This window comes from Perissodus microlepis, chromosome 6, assembly GCF_051167445.1.
Source record: "Perissodus microlepis isolate ML-2025 ecotype Zambia chromosome 6, ASM5116744v1, whole genome shotgun sequence".
NCBI classification, from domain to species: domain Eukaryota; kingdom Metazoa; phylum Chordata; class Actinopteri; order Cichliformes; family Cichlidae; genus Perissodus; species Perissodus microlepis.
In genome coordinates, this window is record NC_140466.1 from 15627743 (window position 1) to 15648345 (window position 20603).

The 20603-nt window shown below is 39.6% G+C and overlaps 1 protein-coding gene across 2 annotated transcripts in view; it reads right to left on the reverse strand.

Moving 5' to 3' along the window:
* The window catches only part of rab11fip4b (RAB11 family interacting protein 4 (class II) b), a 30222-nt gene extending 10281 nt beyond the window's left edge, over window positions 1–19941 (reverse strand). Inside the window, exons 1-4 of one of the 2 annotated variants that reach the window (XM_084931015.1) lie at window positions 19501–19941; window positions 6484–6734; window positions 5766–5951; window positions 2421–2555 (exon numbers count right to left, since the gene is read on the reverse strand). In XM_084931015.1, the coding sequence (XP_084787141.1) occupies window positions 2421–2555; window positions 5766–5951; window positions 6484–6734; window positions 19501–19578 (650 nt within the window). In that variant the 5' untranslated portion in view covers window positions 19579–19941. The remainder of the gene's footprint in view (window positions 1–2420; window positions 2556–5765; window positions 5952–6483; window positions 6735–19500) is intronic. The other variant, XM_084931016.1, reaches the window with a different exon arrangement.
* Between the last annotated feature and the right edge of the window lie 662 nt (window positions 19942–20603).

Sequence of the window (20603 nt, forward strand, 5' to 3'; positions counted from 1 at the left end):
GCTGGAGGATAAACAAAGTTAACGCAGCAGAATAGAGTGCAATTCGACCATTTTTATAAAAACAGCCTATTCTGTGCAAAAAACGATCACTGTTGTCTCTACAGTATGACTATGGGGCTTATGTTTGATGATGTCATACGGTTTCTCCTTGCTAACAGTTTAAGAACAAGATGTACTGTTTCCTTACAGCTAATGTTTCAGTTAAACTCACACCAACTCATGACTCCAAGGTGCCCAGTTCTTAAAAGAAAAACAAGCCCAGATCATCATCCCTCTACCTCTGTGCTTGGCAGTTGTTTTGAGGCGTTTGTGATTTGTTCAGAGTCTGAGATATAGCTCTAAGGGTTTTTTATTTTTTTTGCAATTCCTCTTATTTTGGGGTGAATTTATCCCTCCTGGGAAGAATGGCAGCTGTTTTGAATGCATCTCCTTTCAGAATAATGGACTTGACATGATTTGGAAATGGCTTTAAAATCCTTCTCAGATTGATGGGCAGCAAAAATTGTGTCACTAAGATGCATCACTGCCACAGACCTGAATGCACCAGCCTAGCAAAGTGCCAAAGCCTCTGCTTTTACAGAGGTGCTCACACTTCCTGGTGATCAGTTAATCAGGTGTATTTGATAAGCAGCGCCTGGCAGTGACTTTGCCTCTTAGGTGCTGTGGGAGAAGTAAGGGTATGATAAGTTTTTCACAGGACTGTACAGAGTGGTTTGAAGATTTTTCCCCCCATGATACACCAGTGTGTGAATGTGTGTGTGAATGGGTGAATGACTGAATGTAGTGTAAAGCACTTTGGGGTCCATAGGGACTAAGTAAAGCGCTATACAAATACAGGCCATTTACCATGACTTTACATTCAGTAGAAACAAATGTAAATTCATGTGAAAGGTTTGAAATTTATTCCCTATATATTTTTTATCTACACAAATTGCAAACATATGTTACAGTACAAGACTTTATCTAAAAGCTCATTCAGTCTGTAATTTACCAGCATTCTTACGTACAAAATTGAAAAATAAACAACAATCATCTGTAGCATTGTTTATAAAACAGAATCCCAAATTAGCATTATAAGCAAGTAATAGATGAACGCATTCACCAATCCAAGCATATTTTTTACAGCCTTAAATTACTTGAATGTATTTGCCATGAAATATAATAAGAGCTCAGACAAAAATCTGAAGGTTTGGATAACCTGTTCAATTCTTTACCATCCTGAACCTCATCAAACTCAGTCTCTAAATTATTACCCCTTTATTAACACAGCCCTTCTGTGAAGACCTAACACTACTCTGCCTGCGACTGGCTTGTGCTTGTCAGGGTCGGATACACGAAAACATGAAAAATAACTGTATGTGGATGTGGGTGTGTTTTTCAAACGCTGACACAGACGACAGAGAACAGAAACAGCACGTCTCACAATGCATTCGAGAATTTCAGCTTTGTATTTTATTACATTTCTATTTTGGTAAAAACATTTACCCGCCAGCGTGGCAGCTAAACTTCGGTGATTGACACACCAAATGACAAAACTATCCGGGTGACAATTTAAGAGCCTGTTTACAAAACATAAAACATTGTCTAAGCAACTTTATGTTGTGCTCAAATGGTTAACCCTTAATGAACTCCGACCATAGGAGAAGAATATAAACAAGTAATTCTTTAAATCTTTTAAGCCTTCTCTATTGCAAAACCTATGAGAGACTAACCCCCATAGAGTCCAACATCCATGTTTCAAATTGTACTCTAAGACATTTTTCTTAGTTGAATTTTCTAAAAAGTGTGCGTCTGCATGCCTGTGCATTTGTGTATTTGTGTTTCCAGGTGGACTGTACAGTTATTAATGGTCACTGCGGATTATGTTTCTAATAATAGTTTCCCTATTACAATGGGCGGTGAGGTAAGCTCAGGAGTGACAGCCTTACATAACGATCAATTAGAGTTTGTGTGTGAGCATGTGGAGAGATGATGTGTTCAGTCATGTGTGAAACCAGGCGAGGAATCATTTAAGACTCTGTAACAATGTGAGATCATTCACATTAAATGACAGTTTAAGAAAAAGAGCCACAGATAACAGTGTCTCCTGGGTCAGTACAATGTGAGTGGATGAACACACTTTAAATTCGGGATAGTTCACTTACGAGCTGACAGCATCTGTTTCTTCTCACGTAACAGTAGGGTGGATCCTTCCTGTCTCTTGTATAAATGACTTATTGTCTTCTATGTTTAGACAAATTACCTGCCAGGATAAATAACTCTAATTTCCAAAGAAATAAGGCATGTGTGCTCTTGTTTCGAAGCTTCTGCTAGTGGGAAATGTGTACTCTGCCTGGGAAAATTGCAGACTACGAAGCATTTTTGGAAATTATTCAATTATAAGATGACATCACTGCGTGCATGCGTTATGCGTGTCCTACCTGTTTGCTTTCAGGTTTTTGAGGCGAGCATCCAGGTCATTTAGCAGGTTGACCTTTTTACTGCACTGAGAACAGTAGACATCCGTCATTTCTCCGGTGTAATGGTGACGCACCTTACGAGGAGTCTGACCCGCACTATCAACACAAAGACACAGAAACATAGTCACAGTTACTGAAACCAATCCGACCATTTATCAAGAAATAGCGAATGATGCAATCTGGACCTTATTTACATTTAATCATTAGTTATTTGGAGCTATATAAGTAAAACTGAATTAAATTGAACCTCTCATGAAAACAAAAAATAACAACATTGTTGCCCATCTATTGCTGGATTATCACTTTTAAGGTCTGATCTGAACATAAACTGCACAATCTTCATGTAGTTCGGAATAACTTTGTGAAATCGTGTTCATTACTCCTAAAAAAGTCAAAACAGTTCAACATTAAGTTTTAAGCATTCCTCTAATCTTCATCTTTTTTTAACTTTAAGATCAATATCTTGACTAGAAACTAGAAATTGTACTTTTTGCAGACGGTTATTCAAATGTCTTTGCTGTGCTGAGCTGTCTAAAAGTTCTTGTAAATTTGGGTCTCATTTTGAATTTAAATCTCCCTGCCAACTCGATTTGATAAGTTTTATCTGCTTGGTATGTGTGAAAGGAGCATGGTGCTGTAAAGCCAGTCTTTCAGCTGGGAGACGTAATCCCATTAAACACGGGCTTTTGATGAATATTAATGTGGCCTTAAGGGCAAGAACTCCTAAGCTACAGTGCTACAGTCAAAACTCTGAATAATATGAAGTTGGTACTATTCTAGGACAGAGACTGCACCCTCCCAGTCTGTGGTTCCCTTTGCCCCAAGTGATTTAGTAGGAATACTGAATCATAGCAATAATGAGACACTTACAGAGGGTTAAGTCTTTCGAATCACTCTATGTCAAACACATCAGGACATAAAATTATCAATTTGTCATCACTGTTTTGGTAAACCCTTTAGTTTGTGCAGCAATTAGTATAAGAAAGCTCAAATAAAATGACTTAATTCAATGTTTGCAGATCTAGAGAGTTTCTTTTGATGATGCAGGCAGGAGCACGTGTTTGTGATGTTTTAATGTTCAAGCATTCGACTGATGCAGGATTTCTGGTTCCACATTTGTTCCCATTTCCACAGATTTTAGGCAAAGCAGAGATTATAGGAATTCAACCAACCCCAAGTCTGCACACGGTTCTCAAACAAAGCAAGATCAAGTTGCCAACGAGCCACATGCTACGCGCAAGCTGAATTTTGTTGGTTAAAAAGATGGCTAGAACAGGAAAGAGGAAACCACGGCAGGTTTCACTACGAAGAAAAAGACGAGTGGAAAAAAACCCCCATCAAAAATAGAAAATAAAACACAAAAAGAAAAAAGAATGCTTCTTTCTCTGCTGCTTCACTTTCACTGTTGTCTTTCCACAACAGGGTCTAAGCTAAAAAGCCAGCAACAGCACAAACATGAACAAAAGTGAGCCAAATTACTGGTTCCTGGCTGCATACCTTTGACACTGCGTCATACAAGAGTGCGCTGTCATATCTGGGGCTGCAAAGATCTGTGCAGCACCCGCAGTACCAATACTGTAACATGTCGGGTCTTTTAGCAGACAACTCCACCACAATGAATGTCCAAAACAACACTGTCCATATAAAAGCAGTCAATTGTTGAAATAAGATTCAACTGGGACCTGATGAATAATAGACTATAATGAATAAAAGAAATGGGTCATCTACACGTTACACCTACAGGAACTGGTCTGTCATGAAAACTAATGCCGTGAAGCTCCCAGCACACAGTATTTGTGCTGATGTTAATGCCAGAGGAGGTTTGGAACTCTTAAGCTATTGAGCCAGCACAGCATTGGCGACTTTTAACCCTTTAAGACCTACCATAGAACCAAGTCCGCCAGAGCTTATATTATATTTTTTACATGCTGTAGTGCCATTTTTGGGAGCATTTCAAGTTGCTATACATCAATACAACCATTATAGCCCAAATTTTAATAATATGTCTGCATTAAGTGCATAGTAATTACATAAATTGCAAAAAAGTGCAATAAACTACAAAAAAATTGAAAATCATTTTTGGTTTTTTAACATATATTTTTAGTTAGAGAAATTTAAGAGGCTCATCCCTCAAAACTGTAAATACAAAAAAGTTGCACAAAATAGTTTCCTACCACAGGAAATTTATTTTGAGTGTCTTCATAGTTTTATTTTTGAAATACACCAATTTTTATACACTGCAGGAAAAACGAAAAAAAATATTATAGTGCAAATTTGCAAAAAAGCAGCATATGCATCAAAATAAACTATTTCCAGCAGTGCAATATGAGTCCTAAGCATCCCAGAAACGACACAGAAAGTCATAAAGTCAAACATAACTTTTAAAAACACCAGTATAGGCTCATGAGGCCCTGATGGTAAAAAACTACATTTCCGCGAAAATGACATCACTTCCGGTTTCAGGCAGGTAATGGCGGACATGCGATAGTTCGCGCTGATGTCTATTCCAAGTAGGAAATGTTACGAACAGCTGATCGGCTCGGTAAAGCGTGTTTCTGGAATATTATGTATTTGTTGCTGCAAGCGCTTTTTATGCAGTTTCTGCAAAGCTATATGAGGAAGGAAACTGTGACTTAGGACAAGCTGATGGCATAAGATGTAAGTACAACTCCTCCGGTTTCATATGCAAAAAAAATTATTGCACTAGCTTACGTGGTTGCAGTGCTACCGGGATTTTAAAATAGTTACGCAAAACAGAGCGTGCTCGCTCCCACCGGCTTTAAAGGGTTAAACACTATGCACCTCAGCACTTGGCGACCTTGCTCTGTAACTATATGTGGTCTGCCAGTTTGTGGCCGAGTTGCTGTGGTTCCTAAATGTGTCAGCTTTGAAATAATATCTCTTACAAGTGATTGTGGAATCTGTAGAAGGGAGTATATTTCACAAACCAACTTGTAGCAATGGTGGATTCCTGTTACAGCAAAATGCTTCAGAGAGCTCTTTAGAAAGACCCATTCTTTCACAAATGTTTGCAAAGGCAGACTCCACGGTAGGGCTGTTCGATATAACGATATATATTGAACAGCACTACTCCACGGTCAGGTGCTTGATCTCATATACCTGTCCCAGTGGGACTGAAAACACCCGAATCCACAAAATAGCTACAAGTATGTTTTTTAATGTTACGATTTTCACTATATTGAGGATCAGCATTAACACTGAATATAGTTATGAATGTAGAACGTAGTCTTATAGTTACAAGTACCCCAACATGAAAAACAATGTTTTTCTTTAGCTCGCTCCCACCTCGAGGGCACAGATGAGCCAAGGTCGGAATAACCGTTGGTACGAGCCTCGTCGTCCGGACAAGGGCTGCTGGGAGTGTAGTCCGGCTCCTCCCCTTCTCCGTAGTCTTCAAACTGCTCCTCGTACAGAGAAGCTGACGAACGTGTTGACAGGTCAGAGGTCACAGAGATACTGGTCTGACCGCACCTGAAGAAAGAGAGGGAGATGTTGGCTCTATAATCTGAAGTTATCTTTATTTTCGATATAAATTGAAATGGAGAAGTTTCTAGCTCAACTTCATCCACTTCTCCCAGTGTGCACAGAGAAGAGATTATAGTCTGAAGATGGTAAAGCTCCAGTCGGGTCAAGTAATAAAGTCGTTCTGTATATACTACAAGTGCTGCCGGAGCTCTAACTGCATCTAAATAAACAAAACTGCTTCATATGCAAGTAATGCAAATAATGGCACTTTTATGGTAACAGATCCTACTTTACTTTGACTCTAGAACTTATATTTCTCATGAGAATAAATGCATTAAATAGAGGAACTGGCAGTGGCTGTCAGACTTAGGAATTTTAGAGAACATAACAAAACAGGAGCATCAAGCTCAAAGAAACAACACAGAGCAAAGTCTGTGAAACAAACTAAAAGACATCTGAATGAACCTGAAAGTGAAGTGATCACGAATCAGTGACAAAAACAGAAAGCGTAAGTTAAAAATGACCCAAGACTGCTTACTTCTCCCCGGGAAAAAAGAGATCCCCTAGCGTGTCTTCCTTGTCTCCCAGTCTGGTGAGTCCGTCTGAGGTTTCCGAACCCTGAGTGCTTTCCACAGCGCTGTCTCTGTCCGATTCCCTCTCCTTGCCTTCGTCTGCCACCTCCTCCTCAGGCTCCTCCACCTCTTCTGGGAACAGCTGGCACTCACGGACGGGGTCAGGATAGGCCCGCGTGCACATGATGACCGGACAAACCTGATCCTCCTCAGCACCCTGCAGAAGCCAGAAGGGGACAAGCACAGATTAGCATCAGTTTGAACAAGGCCACACAATTATTAGTAGTGAAAGACAAGATAAACATAATATTTGCCCTGAATGATATCCCAAATGTCTTAAGTTTAAAACATCAAAGTATGATCTTTAGAGTTTGTATCAGAGAATTTAAAGCATTTTTGGACCTCAACTGAACCACCTCCAGGCCTCGGTATCAGAGACTTTTGTGTTTTTAAGCTATCAGAAGTAGAAAATGCATGCATACACACGGCATCATTTCCATAAGCTTATCTAATGTCAAAACATATATTTCTATATCCCCAAAACTGTCAGTGGAGTTAAAATCTAGACTTTGTTGTGGCCAAGCCATCTGTGAATACCATATTCAGGTATTCTGACCTCAGTTTATTTGGGCCCATAACATTAGACTTTAGATTATGATCTGAACAATGCCAGATCATAATCCTGCCCCTACAGGCTTGTAGGACAGGCACAAGGCATTATCTGCTTCTCGTCATACTCTAATGTGCCCATCACTCTGGAAAAGGGTAAATCTGGACTCATCTGCCCATGTGACCTTTTTCCATCCCTTCAGAGTAGAATCTTAATGTGCCCTGACAAACTGAAGCCTTTTTCTGATTAATTTGACTGATAAGTGCTTTTCTTAGTGCTGTTTATTCCCTTTGTACGTGTGAAAATGCTCACACTCAAACACAGTTGTGACTTTACTGCTGATATTTTCTGATTTAATCTCACAAAATTTTCTCCAATTGCGATCATTAAAAAAATAAAATTGGACAGTTCTTAACCTATATTCATGCAGTTTCAGCAACATCTTTAAGTTGTTTTTTTTAATCTGATGCAGGCCACTAACGTGACCCATCTAAACCACAGTAAAAGGTTTTCCATGACAATGTTCATGTTCATGTCTTCTTACAATGAGAAACTACTCACTGCATCACTGAAGGTTAAATAACCAGTTTCCAGTCAAAACATAAGAATCACTGCAGTGATTATCCAGTGGAGGGCTCTCACCTATTTGCTTAGTAGCCACAATGCCCAAGGGGGCAAAACTGTAAAAGGGCAATTTAACAGATGAATGATGGAATTGAATGCTTTTATGGGTCGTCTGACATTTCAGGACTTCTAAAGCTGTAACTCTCACGAATACCACCACTGTCACAGTTATTTTCACCTTCAGGCATAAAGAGGTCAAACAATTTAACTGACTATATTATGGCAAATCATGGAAATATTTTTACTCCTTTACAGTGCAGAGCACGATAGTGTATATAGATAATATACTATAAACCTGCAAGTAGGAAGAATCAAAAATGAGCAAATGCAACCAAAGGCATTCAATGTTTTGCAGTTGTTTATATCTGAATAATGTTTTAAATATTAGACAGTGGAGTTCATGTTGAGTTCACTGTTTTTAGCAGGGCTGTTCAGTCATTTGATTTCCCACTTAGTAAATTCCTTCACTGTGGGAATCATCCTAAGTTCACACCAGGGGGGTCTGGAGGTCTACGGGGGTGAAAGGGTGATGGGCCATAGGTCATGGGTCTCACTCCTTCTTGTTTCACCCTTCAAAAATCTGGTCTAATGCAACAGAGAACAAAGCCTTATCTCAGCATGACCGAACAGCTGAAACATGGAGGAGCAGGATAAAGAATGAGGGGCAGGTGAAGAGGTGGATAACGAGAAGAGAGAGCAGGGAAAGTAATATGTTATAGAGAGTCAGGAAAATGGAAAAGTGGGTGGGAGAGTGAATAACGAGCTAACGGGGGAGGAGAAGGAATAATGCAACAATGCAATGAGAGACTGGAAAGGGGCTAGCAGTACAGTGTGTATGAGGATGAGATTAGTCAAAGAATGAGCCATGGGAATAAAAGAGATGCAAGACAGGAGGAGAGGCAACACAGCAGAGGATAGTCAGGTTAGTTTGTAACAACATTGCAAACAAAGGATTAAAGAATCTCTGCACCTCTCTCACTCTCAAAAACTCTATGTGCTTATTGGGATTTAAACCAGAAATAGTGAGAAGCTATACCCAAAGTTTCCACAGAATATCTCCATTGCTTCATTTGATGAAGTGTGATGTAGTGGTAATAACACGTCACAAAGCATTCTGCAGGTTCAAACAAAAGCCTTTCTGTGTAGTGCTTCAATGATGCTTTGGCTTTCTTCCACAGTCCAAAGGCACGCATATTATGTTAATGTATAAATTAGGCCTGTGATGGACTGTTGACCCTGACTCAATAACCGTTATGGATGGACGGACTGTGCAAGAGCAGCTTAACGGTTTTATTTTGATGGTCAAAGAGTTTAACAGCTGAAAAATAGTTTAAATCACACTGCATACTGTATAACTTTCCTTTAAATGCTGTAAATAAATTCTATAACAGAAGATAAATGCTGTTTGTTCTTAAAAGGTCTTGTGAAAATTACAATGCTGTTATAAAGCATTAATAAACAAAGACTAATTATGCATGTAAGTCCACTGGAAAACAAAGTTTCAGATGATTATAAAATTATGAGGAAAGATTTTGCATGTATGCTTATGGAGAAGTAAATAAAAAAAGTAGCCTATCCATTTACAACACAAACTGAGGCACTGCATCGTTACAAAGAGCCAACATGGGATGTGAGTCGCAGAGAATAAAACAAAGGATAAAGGTCTCTTTAGCATTCCTTCCCTGCAGCAGAGAAAGAAACACAGTGTGCGGCAAAGAAGCAGGCAGCCCCACTCTCGGTACTCTGTTCTGCAACAATTCAGAAAACCGAACAAGCTAACACAGTGGGCGACGTGACACCTGCTGTGAAGAGACAAGAGAAGGTTTTTCAAATGCTCCTCAGCAGAAGCTGGAAATGTCAGAAATCACGCCCATGCAAAGAATATACCATCAACACTACAGTGTTATACTGACATTAACTGGAAAGCTTCACTTCACTCGGAACACCATGCATTGTTGTGGTAATAAAGGCGTAATAATAAACTTTGTCCAAAGTAAACATTTTGACACGCTGCCTTTTTTGTGTCATTTAGATTCATTTTGGTACTGAAATGTGACACAATATGGCATTGTAAAGCGCTTTGGGTGCCTTGAAAAGCGCTATATAAATCCAATCCATTATTATTATTATTATTATTATTATATGCTGAATACAAACCTAAAGATAAGACCAGAGGAAATGAAAGTAACTTGGAGACATACAAGCTGCCAAAATGACAAAGAGAAACCACATGACTTGCCCTTTTAATTAGGTAATATGGTGCATGAAGACGGCATATAACACCAGATCTCCGTACAGACATGTAGAAAAATAATTTCACTTCATCGCCACAGTTGTGGATAAATTTGGGAGATTTAACTGTAACTGATTAATGTGCAGAAAGCTCCAATCAGAATAGTCAAATTAAATATGAAATAATGAAATATTGGTTTGCGGGGGGGAAACGTAAACTTGCCAAGAGATCATCTTTCGGGGGTCACCAAAACAGTGGATCATCTGACTTCATGTCCTCCTTCACCTCAGCCATGAAAGTCATCTGCAATCTTCCACCTTTCCCCATGTTTGGCATCTCCATATTCAACATGCCCCCACCATCTCAGCCTCGCCTCTCTAACCATGTCTCCAACCTGCTCAACCCAAGCTCTCCCTCTGATGTATTACTACTAAAGAGTGTATTCATAATATTCACAATGAAATTAATTTGGTGCCAACGCATCCTCGGCATTCAGTTCATCCAGGAAGATCACGTAGTATCATTTAGGCTGCAAACTCTTCTAACAGCACTCGTTTGAGGCAAAGACGCTGCTGGACAGTTACATCCTACAGTGTTTGCTTCTTCAACCAGAAACACTTTGTACTCTACATGTCACTTTGAGCTACCCTGATGAGACTGCTAAAAAAGTGATGATTAAGGAAGGAGCTTTGCCTATGAGTGCATGTTGATATGCGTTTACTGAACGCTTCTGTTTATACCCGCCTGCTCCAGAACAGCCAGGGGGCTTCAACTGCCAAAACATGAGCCTACTGAGCATTTTGAGTTGCTTGAATCCCTGAAGCAAAAAAAATAAAATAAAGCTGGCCTGCCAAACAGCATCTGAACTGCCACTGGCTTTGAACTGACGAACTGAGGATGCCAAGATCTGCTGTACTTTTAACTGTAGCTGTTCGATCTGAAGGCTGGCATGCCTTCACATCTCATTTGGCACATTTGGCCATAAGAGGATTTTTTAAAATCCAGATATTAAATGTTTGATTTGACCAAATCAGTCATATTATTCATAAATTATCAATACCTCCCCCCAAAAAATAAACATTAAAAACTATTTAAACAATGTTGTACGCATCCAGCTTCTGCTGTAATACTGCACAGCACGAACGTTGTTATACACAGATCTCAATATTTAAATCAAATAGGAAAAATACTTTCTGATCTCTCTGTGAGCCTGTTGCTGCAGGGTCTGACCCAGTTAAAATACAGACGTCCTATCGTTCCTTTCCTGCTCTTCTCCCAAGCGAGGCCAACATCAGCAACAGAGCAAAATGGAGAGATGAAGGCGAGAGAACAATCAGTACCTTCCTGCAAGGCCTTTTGTTAGTTGAGGTTTCTGTTCACTGCAGACTATACAGTAAGTGTATTTGTTTGCAAGCTAAAGATAGTTTCATGTGTGTTACAGTATTTGTGTGTATGCTCATCATCCAGCCTTAGTAAAGCCATGTCTAGTAACCATACAGGGTTTGAAAACAAACTACCCAACTACAAATCACTGTGTGCTAACATGAAGCCGATTGATTGTCATTTATTTATAATAAGTAGTGTTTTTAAGTATGCCATGAAATGCTACTAAAAATTTTGAAATACAGACAGAATTGTGCAGAATCAGTCATGTATAAGAAAAAGAAGAGAATGCACTAATATCAGATATTATTTATATTCACTGCAACAATCTAAGCAGCGAGGAGTAAAGAGATAAGAAGACAGAAAATAAACAGCAGAAAGAAACTGAGAGAAACAAAAGGGGAAAAAATAGAGAGCAACCAAATGTAAATTAAACCAACTAGAATAAGCACTGCTATTCCTTTCAAAACGTTTGAGTTTTTTAAAAAATAAACATATAATAATTTTACAATCATAAACTTTCAGCTGAGCTTGGTAGTGACATTAGTTTTTCAGCTGAGACTGCATGACATAATGCCAGTGCGCAGCCCTGAAACTCACAACACTGAGTCATGTGCTTTTCATGCTAGAGTCGTCGAGCAACATTTCGGAAGATTAAGCAATAAAAAAACACAGTGACATACAAATGATATTACTGCACAGCCATTACCCTTGTAATACTAGAGTATTAGTTACCAGGGAGGCAAACAGTACACAGTAATCTCTCATTACAAAATGAGGGTCTGTAACAGATTATAAGAAAGGAGAGAAACATCCAGATGTGTTCTTGTTATACAATTACACAAAGTGTTGCTACTAATATTCACACCCAGCATTTTCCCAGCGTTGTGACCTGAAGTCAAAAGACCCATCCACATACAAGATGCAAAAGCAACTCAATCAGGTAAAATGGGAATAAAGGCAATAAAACAACATAAAAACAGAGTGAGTACAGCACAAAAAGATCAACTCTATTAATTATAACTATAGTAAATCATCATGATTAAAGTACACAATCAAACGGTGTTAAAAAAAACATAAACCCAGTCCTAGAGAGGCTTCAGAAGAGCTGAGTAAAAGTTTAAGTTTACCTTTGAAAACCTCAACACGCCGGGCGGTGAATCAATGATTTGGTTTCAGTTATTGAGAAAACAATGTACTCACAGCTCTAAGTCTGGGATCCCAGTACAAACGGAAGCTTTATGATCAAAAGAGCTCAGGTTTGTTAAACATACATTTAACCTATGAACTTGAAATGATTTTAAAGACGTACAGGAGAGATTGGTATCTCGATTGCATAAAGAACATAGGGATATCTGAACATTCTTGATTTTACAGAATCTGGGTGTTGTCCTAGAAAAGAAGGAAGGAGGAATCCAGTGGTGGTAAACCTATCTTGGGGTATGCTACAAGTACTGTATTTGCTTTGCCTGGGCAGCAAAGCCTAGCAGAAGAAAGATGCTTGCTGTAGCTGAAGAGGACCCCAGAGTGTTGTTATGTTGGACCCTGAGGCAACAACAACAAGCAGGCAGATCATGAGCAGAGGTGCGGCTCTCTGAGGAGGTATCGACTAAATTAATCGGCGCTTTGTGCTGTTAGCAAGTTTTTGGAAAAATCCAGACTGCTTAGTGACCACTCAGTCCAGGTACCTTATTATGGGTTATGAGCTGGGGGAACATTAAGGACAAATTGATGACTCCCACAGAATGGTCTCTACATCTTTTTAACCCGAGCAGTGTCAGCGTCAGTGAAGGCGAACGATAGAGTACCCTTCTTTTCAGAATTTGTGTACAGCCTAGTAACATTTCTTTAAACTTCAGAAAGAGCTGTCACAGTGCAACTTTTTCCAGTTGCTTTCAAGGATGGTTTGTGCTAACAAGATGGCAAAATTGAGATGTTTTTTCTAAAGCAATTTCAGGACTATTTTATAATGTTAAAAGAAGAGACTGGTTACATTTTAAGCAAACCGTTAGCGCATTCACACTTTGCCTTAGGCAACAATATTCTCCAAAATCAAGCACTCTCATACACATCTTCTAAAAAAAAGTTTGCTGTAAGCACACTGAATGAAAATGAGTCTTTTTCAGTATAATTAACACATGGCTACAATAGATCCTTGTGCATAATAAAAGCTCACAATGCACATATGCAAAACACTCACACAAATAGCAACTTCAGTCTCTCATTCAGCAGGTTGGAAAACAACTACAACGTTATTATGACCACAATTAAAGAGATTCACATCTTCTCGCGCCAATTTAGTCTATGCTGAGTGCTGAAGGTCGATACCATTTTAGTGCTGAACAAATCATTAATCTGCTCTTCTGGTAAAGAGGAGAATTATGTGGACAGCCATGCATTTCAAGAATTAAGTGATGTTAAAAGAAGGCGACGACTGGTTTAAACATAAGTCTTGATTCAAGCCGACTGCTTTACATATTTCAATCATTTGAAGTTTAATTTTATTCAGGAGACATTGCAGTTTGTAATGACTTTAAGAGAGTAGGATCTTTTTCTGGGTACCACCCTTTAAGGATATTTAAAGAACATATTTGTGGGATGTCATATGAGCAAAGCCAGATTAAAGGAATTATACGTCTCAATAAGGCTTTAAAAAGGTGTTGTTCCAGCTGCAGGTTTGTGGAATAACTAGTTAGACAGTAACCACCTTTTTGTTGTCTTATTGAGCAAAACAAGTGTCGTGCGGTACAAAGAGAAGGCTTAACAAAGATGGAGTGCTACGCCACTTTGAAGAGGGTTTGGATGAGCAGACGCACGAACTGCTGTCGAGTGGATCGATCCAAACCGATGAAGCTTTGATTTAGAGTGAGTCAGCAGTAAAAGGACCGGAGGATAAGTAGAAGAGTGAGAGGCAGAATGAAAGGGGGAAAGATGGAAGAGAAAATGGAAAATGCGTTTGAAGAGAAGAGCAGGATGGGAAATCCAGACTGAGAGCTGCAGTGTCTCCCTGCTTGCGTTTGTCAGACTGAGCCACAGAGATAAGAGGCGTTTCTCTGCAGAGGCTCCCCCCCCCCCATTTCTTGCTCTTTGTTCAGTTTACTCTCTATTCTCCAAACATCTATTTGCTCCTCGTTTGTTAGCGCCACAAATGTATTCACCTAAAACCTGAAAAGTTAAGCTTCCGTTTGATATGCAGCATTTTGACTGTTGCCGCCTGGTGCTTTGATTACCTTGAGCCTCTGATCCTGTCAGAGAAGCAGCTCTGGTACAGATGGAGTGCAAAAGAGGCTTTATAAGAACTTAAAAGGCTACAGTTACAAATAAATAAATGGTGAAATAACTTGTTAGCAACTAATAAAATGATCTTTTTTGTCATTTTTTTAACCTTTGTTTGATGATCATCTTTGTAGCCTCATTTTTTTTTGGGGGGGGGGGGCACATTTTATCACTAGGTTAATCTATGAAGCAAATAACCATTCGGTATTCCTTGAGTTGATGAGAGACAGTTGCAGCCACACCTACATGTATTCCTTAAACATCTGCTCTTTGTGTTTAATGTGCATGTTTCTGCCTGTGTAACTGCCTTACTCAGATTCAACAGTAAGCATTATTCTTCCTGAATCATATCTGACTCATGTTTAAACTCCGTTTGTTTAGGTCAACACTGTTTGAAATGCTGTGTGAATTAAACACACAAATACACACACGTCTAACTGAAATGCTGAAACATGAGGAAACCATGAGACTCTTTACAGCCTCACTGTCTTCTTGCTCATTCATCACTAGGCCATAACCATAACTGAAACATGGGGAAAAAAAGACGTTTGTTTCAGGTAGCTACTTGAGTTACAAGAAATGCCACACTGGACAAAGGACACTGTAGGGAGGGACTGCAGACGCACACTGGAGACTCTGTGGAGGTACGTTCAGTGAAACGCGAACGGCCCTAGAGTTAAAACGCTGTGCACGTGTCAGTATTTGCTTCTGTATTTCTGAATTGACTGAATGAAGATGAAATCAGATTCAGTTTAGACGGTTCAAGGTACGTTCAGTTAATAAAAACAGGGAGAACCTGAAATACATCCCATGATTAATGTGCCAGAGTTCATTGTGTTCATAAATTTGAGAACTGCATGTCTGTAAAGTGACAAAACAGTGAGGACAAGCAGCTTGTAAAAACAACTGCTATATGATTCTGATCAGAGTTAGTTATATTTGTCATTAGTTTTAATTTTGAATTTTTAGTTTTGATTCAGTTGAGTTTGAAGTGTTTTAGAGCGACTTGGCTTATCTCAGTGTATTTATTTATTTGGTTGAAAATGTTTCGTTTTGGTTTAGTTTTTGTTGAAGATGCACTGATCTGATATTTGGATTAAATATCGCTTTGACTTGAAAGACTAAATGACATGAAGGAAGCTAAGAGCAAGGGAGGAGCAGTTTGGTGACGTTTCAAGTGACTCAATTTTATTTTTATGTTGGCAGATGCTCTCATTTTAACTTCAAGCTTCAGTCAGATGATTCAACATGACTGAAAAGTTTTTACTATAGCCATGTAACACAGTTTTTATTCTACATATAGAAGGGTTGTCAAACATAAGGCCCGGGGGCCAGATTAAGCCTGGCAAAGACTCCAATCTGGTCCACTGGATGGCTTTAGTGAAGGAGGGCACAAATATTGAACTTCAATGTATTTTCATAAGTTTTACAACTTTTAAAAGGCCTTCCTGATTGCCATTCACTCTGCACCAAAACTATAGATAAACAATAAAAATTAACACACTGAAAAGTTCCTGTTTTTTCACTATTTTCTATAGAAATTTCTTTTTTCTTTTTACAATTGGTCCACTGGGGCAAAAAATGGACATTACTTAATGTGACACTTGTGACTGTGATACATTCAGAAAACAGCCACAGGCTTAAATGTTTGCAGTGGGCAACAGTATATAAACTCTTATGGAAACTTAATTAATGTTATACGTTGTAGTAACATCAGCAGGCTACTCGGCAACCATCCTAACATTTGACTCTGTGTCAACTCAACAAAATACAACGTCAACAATTTAAATAAACATCTGCCATCACCACGTCAACACGTTCAAAATTAATAAATGAGTTTATGTTTAAATACGTGGAATGATCATTTGGTTTCGGTATTTAATTGGGTATCAAAAATCGATCGTGCAGTTTTAATTGGTATTGGTGCAAACTACTACTTTCCTGGTATCCTGACATCCCTTTTTTATCATCAGGCTGGGGTTTTTTTTTGGACAGGAAGACTTTTGTGTACATGTTGGTTACCTACAGTACTTGGTACCAGCAGACCCTTGAAGCCAAAGTTCGAAACTAGAAAAGTGCAAATTTGGCTTATCTTCAGTTTCTGTGTTAGTTTTCTATTTTTAATATAATGTGGGGGTTTGGCATCAGGGACAAGTTCAGATAGATAAGATATCATAATAGAAACAATACTTCATATCATGTACACATCCTCGTTTCAACATGCACCAAAGCCTCCTGAAGCTTGCAGAGTTGATAAATTTCACTACACTGAAAAAAAACATAAAACTAAGGATATCAGTTTAGTTTTAGTTAAATGTTGCTTCTCACTGTTGCTGGTGACACTGATATTTATCAATAAAGCATGTGTGTCGGTTTTCAAACACTTCATAATGATAAATAATAATAAAAATATACCTTATATATAATGACAATGGTATAAAAAGCAGGCCCAATTTGAGCACTGATTAAAGCCCAGTGACCGTCTGTTTCATCTTGAAAAATGAAACTGTTAAAATGAAAATAGTTGTGTAAGCATCTGTCACAATAATTTAAGTTTAACCCAAGGTATATGTTACGAGGAAGTGCAATTATGAGAAGCTGTCACACAAAGTGGGTAGGTGTGAATTAGCTCATTTGCCCTTGGTCTCGTTTGACATGTGCTATGTGCTCCTGCCAAACAAAACAAAGAAGTTGGCATTAGCTGGCAGAAGTCATATCAAAACCATGCATGCTTTCCTGTAAGTACTGCAGTCAATGACTGTAAGAGATGCGGCAACTTCAAACGACTGCTTTATCAGTCTAAAACCCAGAGATATAAAACACGAAAAAAGGAGAAAATAATTACTCTCAATCATATTTTTGTCCATTATAGACTTAAATAATTAATAAACCATCAAATCTGATGACTGTTTCATCTTTTTGTCCTCAGCGTTGCAATCCACTGATTAATGTTTCCCTTGAATTATCATCGTCACCAACAAAAAGAGAAGTTAGTTATCTTTCCCGAAAAGAGGAAACGCTGACTCATTTGGAGTTTCACAAGCACTTAACACTCGCTGTCCAATTTACTGTTCAGGTTCGTTATTTCACAGCTTGAGAGTGTTGTGTCTAGAGTGTTTTATGAGTCATCAAACTCGCGTCCAAAGAAAAAGAAGGGGGGAAAAAGGACACCATCCTTCTTCAACATAGTGCATTGTCTTTCTCTTAACTGACAGCTCGTGAGCCCACTTGCTGTCGGCTATTGAACGGAGGCATTTCAGCGTGCTGTTTGGCAGACACTCAGCAGGTGGTCTAGCCCCTGTCTGCCAGGGGCATTAAAACCCTATTGTCTGTTTTTAAAAAGTAACTTTAAAACACTTATAACTGGTAAATGGTGAGAGCCAGGGGAGCTTCAGCAGCATTCGATTAATATTTATTTTTAAACCTAGAGTACATGATCTCAGTGACGAAGAAGCTACAGTATGAATGGTCCTGTTTAGATAATTGCTCGTTTTGTCTGTCGATTGTTGTGTCTTTTCTCTCAGTAGCAGTGTGTTAGAAGGCCCGGAAGAAATTGTGTAAGAGGAGCGACTGTGACTCCTGGAGATTAGCTTTCATTCACCGAGTACAGCTCAGAACTGCATGTTAATCTAGTTATTCTAGTCCCTGAGAAATACAGGTGCACTGGTACAAATACTTGGCTATGAGACGGTTTTGATGATGGAAACAAACATCAAATTACTGTAAAAAGCAAATGTGTTAAAGTGTATGCCCTTAAACACATTTGTCTTTTCAGTAGAAAGATCTTCGGAGAATGTTTTTGTTTCTTTTGGTCCAGGGGAATCGACAGCCACTTTCCTGCTCAACTAAGAGAGGGCAAATCTCATTATGTAACGTCCAGTCACAGAGCAGCAGGTGTATTCAAAGTGACTACAGAGTCTGACGTCATGTATATGTTGCCACTGACAATAGAAATAAAACTCCCCTTGCCTTTCTATTTTTGGAGAGTTGAATAAATACGCTCAAAAGTTACAGCAAACACGAACGTGTGCAAAAAAATATCAGGAAGGATTCTCCATGTATTTTAAGTGTGCGTGCTTAAATAAATCATAGCATTTGCAAACAATTTAAATGTATAAAAAGAGAAGTTTGTATATGTGCAGTGGTCATGTGACAGGAAATCTGTAGTTTTGTGGGATGTTATTAATGAGCTTTGGCTCATATCAGCTGATGGGAATTTTTAAGTATGAAATGCCGCAAAATGATGATGATAATGATTAGATAGATACATTTATTTGACATTTATAAACACAACTATAGAAAACAACTTTGTCACATTTATCTGCTGTTTCTTTCTTTCTTTTTTAAATAAACTACACCTGGACATTCACTTCACATGTCTTTTCATCCCTCTCTCTGTCATTCTCCGTGTCTCCTTCCAGCTACCCTAGTTTCCAATTAATCCCATTACCCTCAGGGAGAGATGCTGGGATGCAAAGGAAGCAGAGGGAATATGACAGGAGGAGGGGGGAGACAGGAAAGCAGAGAGAGGAAAAAGAAGAGAGGAGACAGGAGTGTGCAGGCATGACACCAACAGCTGAGCAACACAGACAGGCAAGCTGTGAGGCAGGGTCAACTACGTGCAACACTCACATTCAAACACACAAACCGGGGGACAATGGACCGCCGCTGAAGCATCACCCCCCCTTAACTCCCCTTTAACTCAGCTGTCTTTCCCCCAACGCGTAAACTGCTTTTCTTTCACTAAACCCCAGCTTCTCCCTGCGGACCTCTTTCTGTGTTTTGTTCTCATTCTGTCAAGTCATCTTTTATCACCCTCACATTTCAGCAGGCTTGCTGCACTCCCTGGTCTCTTACCCCGTTAACTAGTGCGGGGAGTCCATGATCGGCAGTCTCCCTCTTTCCACCAGCCAAACCGTGTTCCACTGAAGTCATCCAGTCGCCCTGTTTACCAGGGCTAAGTCCGTTGTCTTGGCTTTCACGCGCACAGGTGTTCCCTTCAAAGGCAAGTGTGAGGGCAGGAGGGGGGGAGGCGTAAACGACGGAATAGTCCAAAGGGTGAGTCCCCGGTAGTGGTATAGTCCACGGAGAGGCAGAGGAGCGAGGCAGGCTGTGTCTTTCTCTTTAAAAACACTGCACTGGCTTTTCCCGCACCAGCGCAGACTCTCTCTCTCTTTTGACAAACGCGTGCACGCGCAAACACACACACACACTCTCTCTCTCTGCACCTCACACACTTTCTCTCGCTCACTTGTTCGCCGGCTGACTCGCATTCACACAGCGAGAGCTCGGATCGGGCAACAGTTGTTGAATTCATGGCCCCTCCTCCTTCTCCTCCTCGCTCCCGCCTCCTTGCAGGTGGTCGCTTAGCAACTGGCTGCTGTGGGCGGGGCTTGTGAGAGTTCTCACATTGCTGCACACTCGGCTCTCGGCTGCCGCCCACTCAGGCTATATTTGCATATGAAGCCCGGCCTGCCTAAAAGTCGGACTCCCGGTGAAGAAGAGGCCAGTGCATGTGTGGGCTGTGAAGAGGGGGAGGAAGGTGACGGTTGTCACTAAAACTGAAACAGTTTGCATTCGGTGATGCAGCAGGTTGCATGAGATAGGTCAAAAATACAAGATGTGCTGGTTAGTCATAGCGGAAAAGAGGATCAAATAGAAGACAGGAAGCATGAGTGAGAAGGAGAGAGGGGATAGAAAAGAAGCTGGAGGCACTGGTTGTTCATTTCACTTAATGAGGTCAGGAAATATCTTGGCTGTAATGTATTTTTCGAGCAGAGGAGCAGACAGCAGATACAATAAAGTGATTATATGATAGAAAATTAATTTTTAAGAAAAAAACCCTCACTGAGTTACTCAGTTCTATGTTGTTAAACAGAATGTTTGGGGGGCTGGTCAGACAAAACAGTCATTGTAGGCAACATACCTCATATGGCTTGGGCTTCAGAAAAATCAGTGTA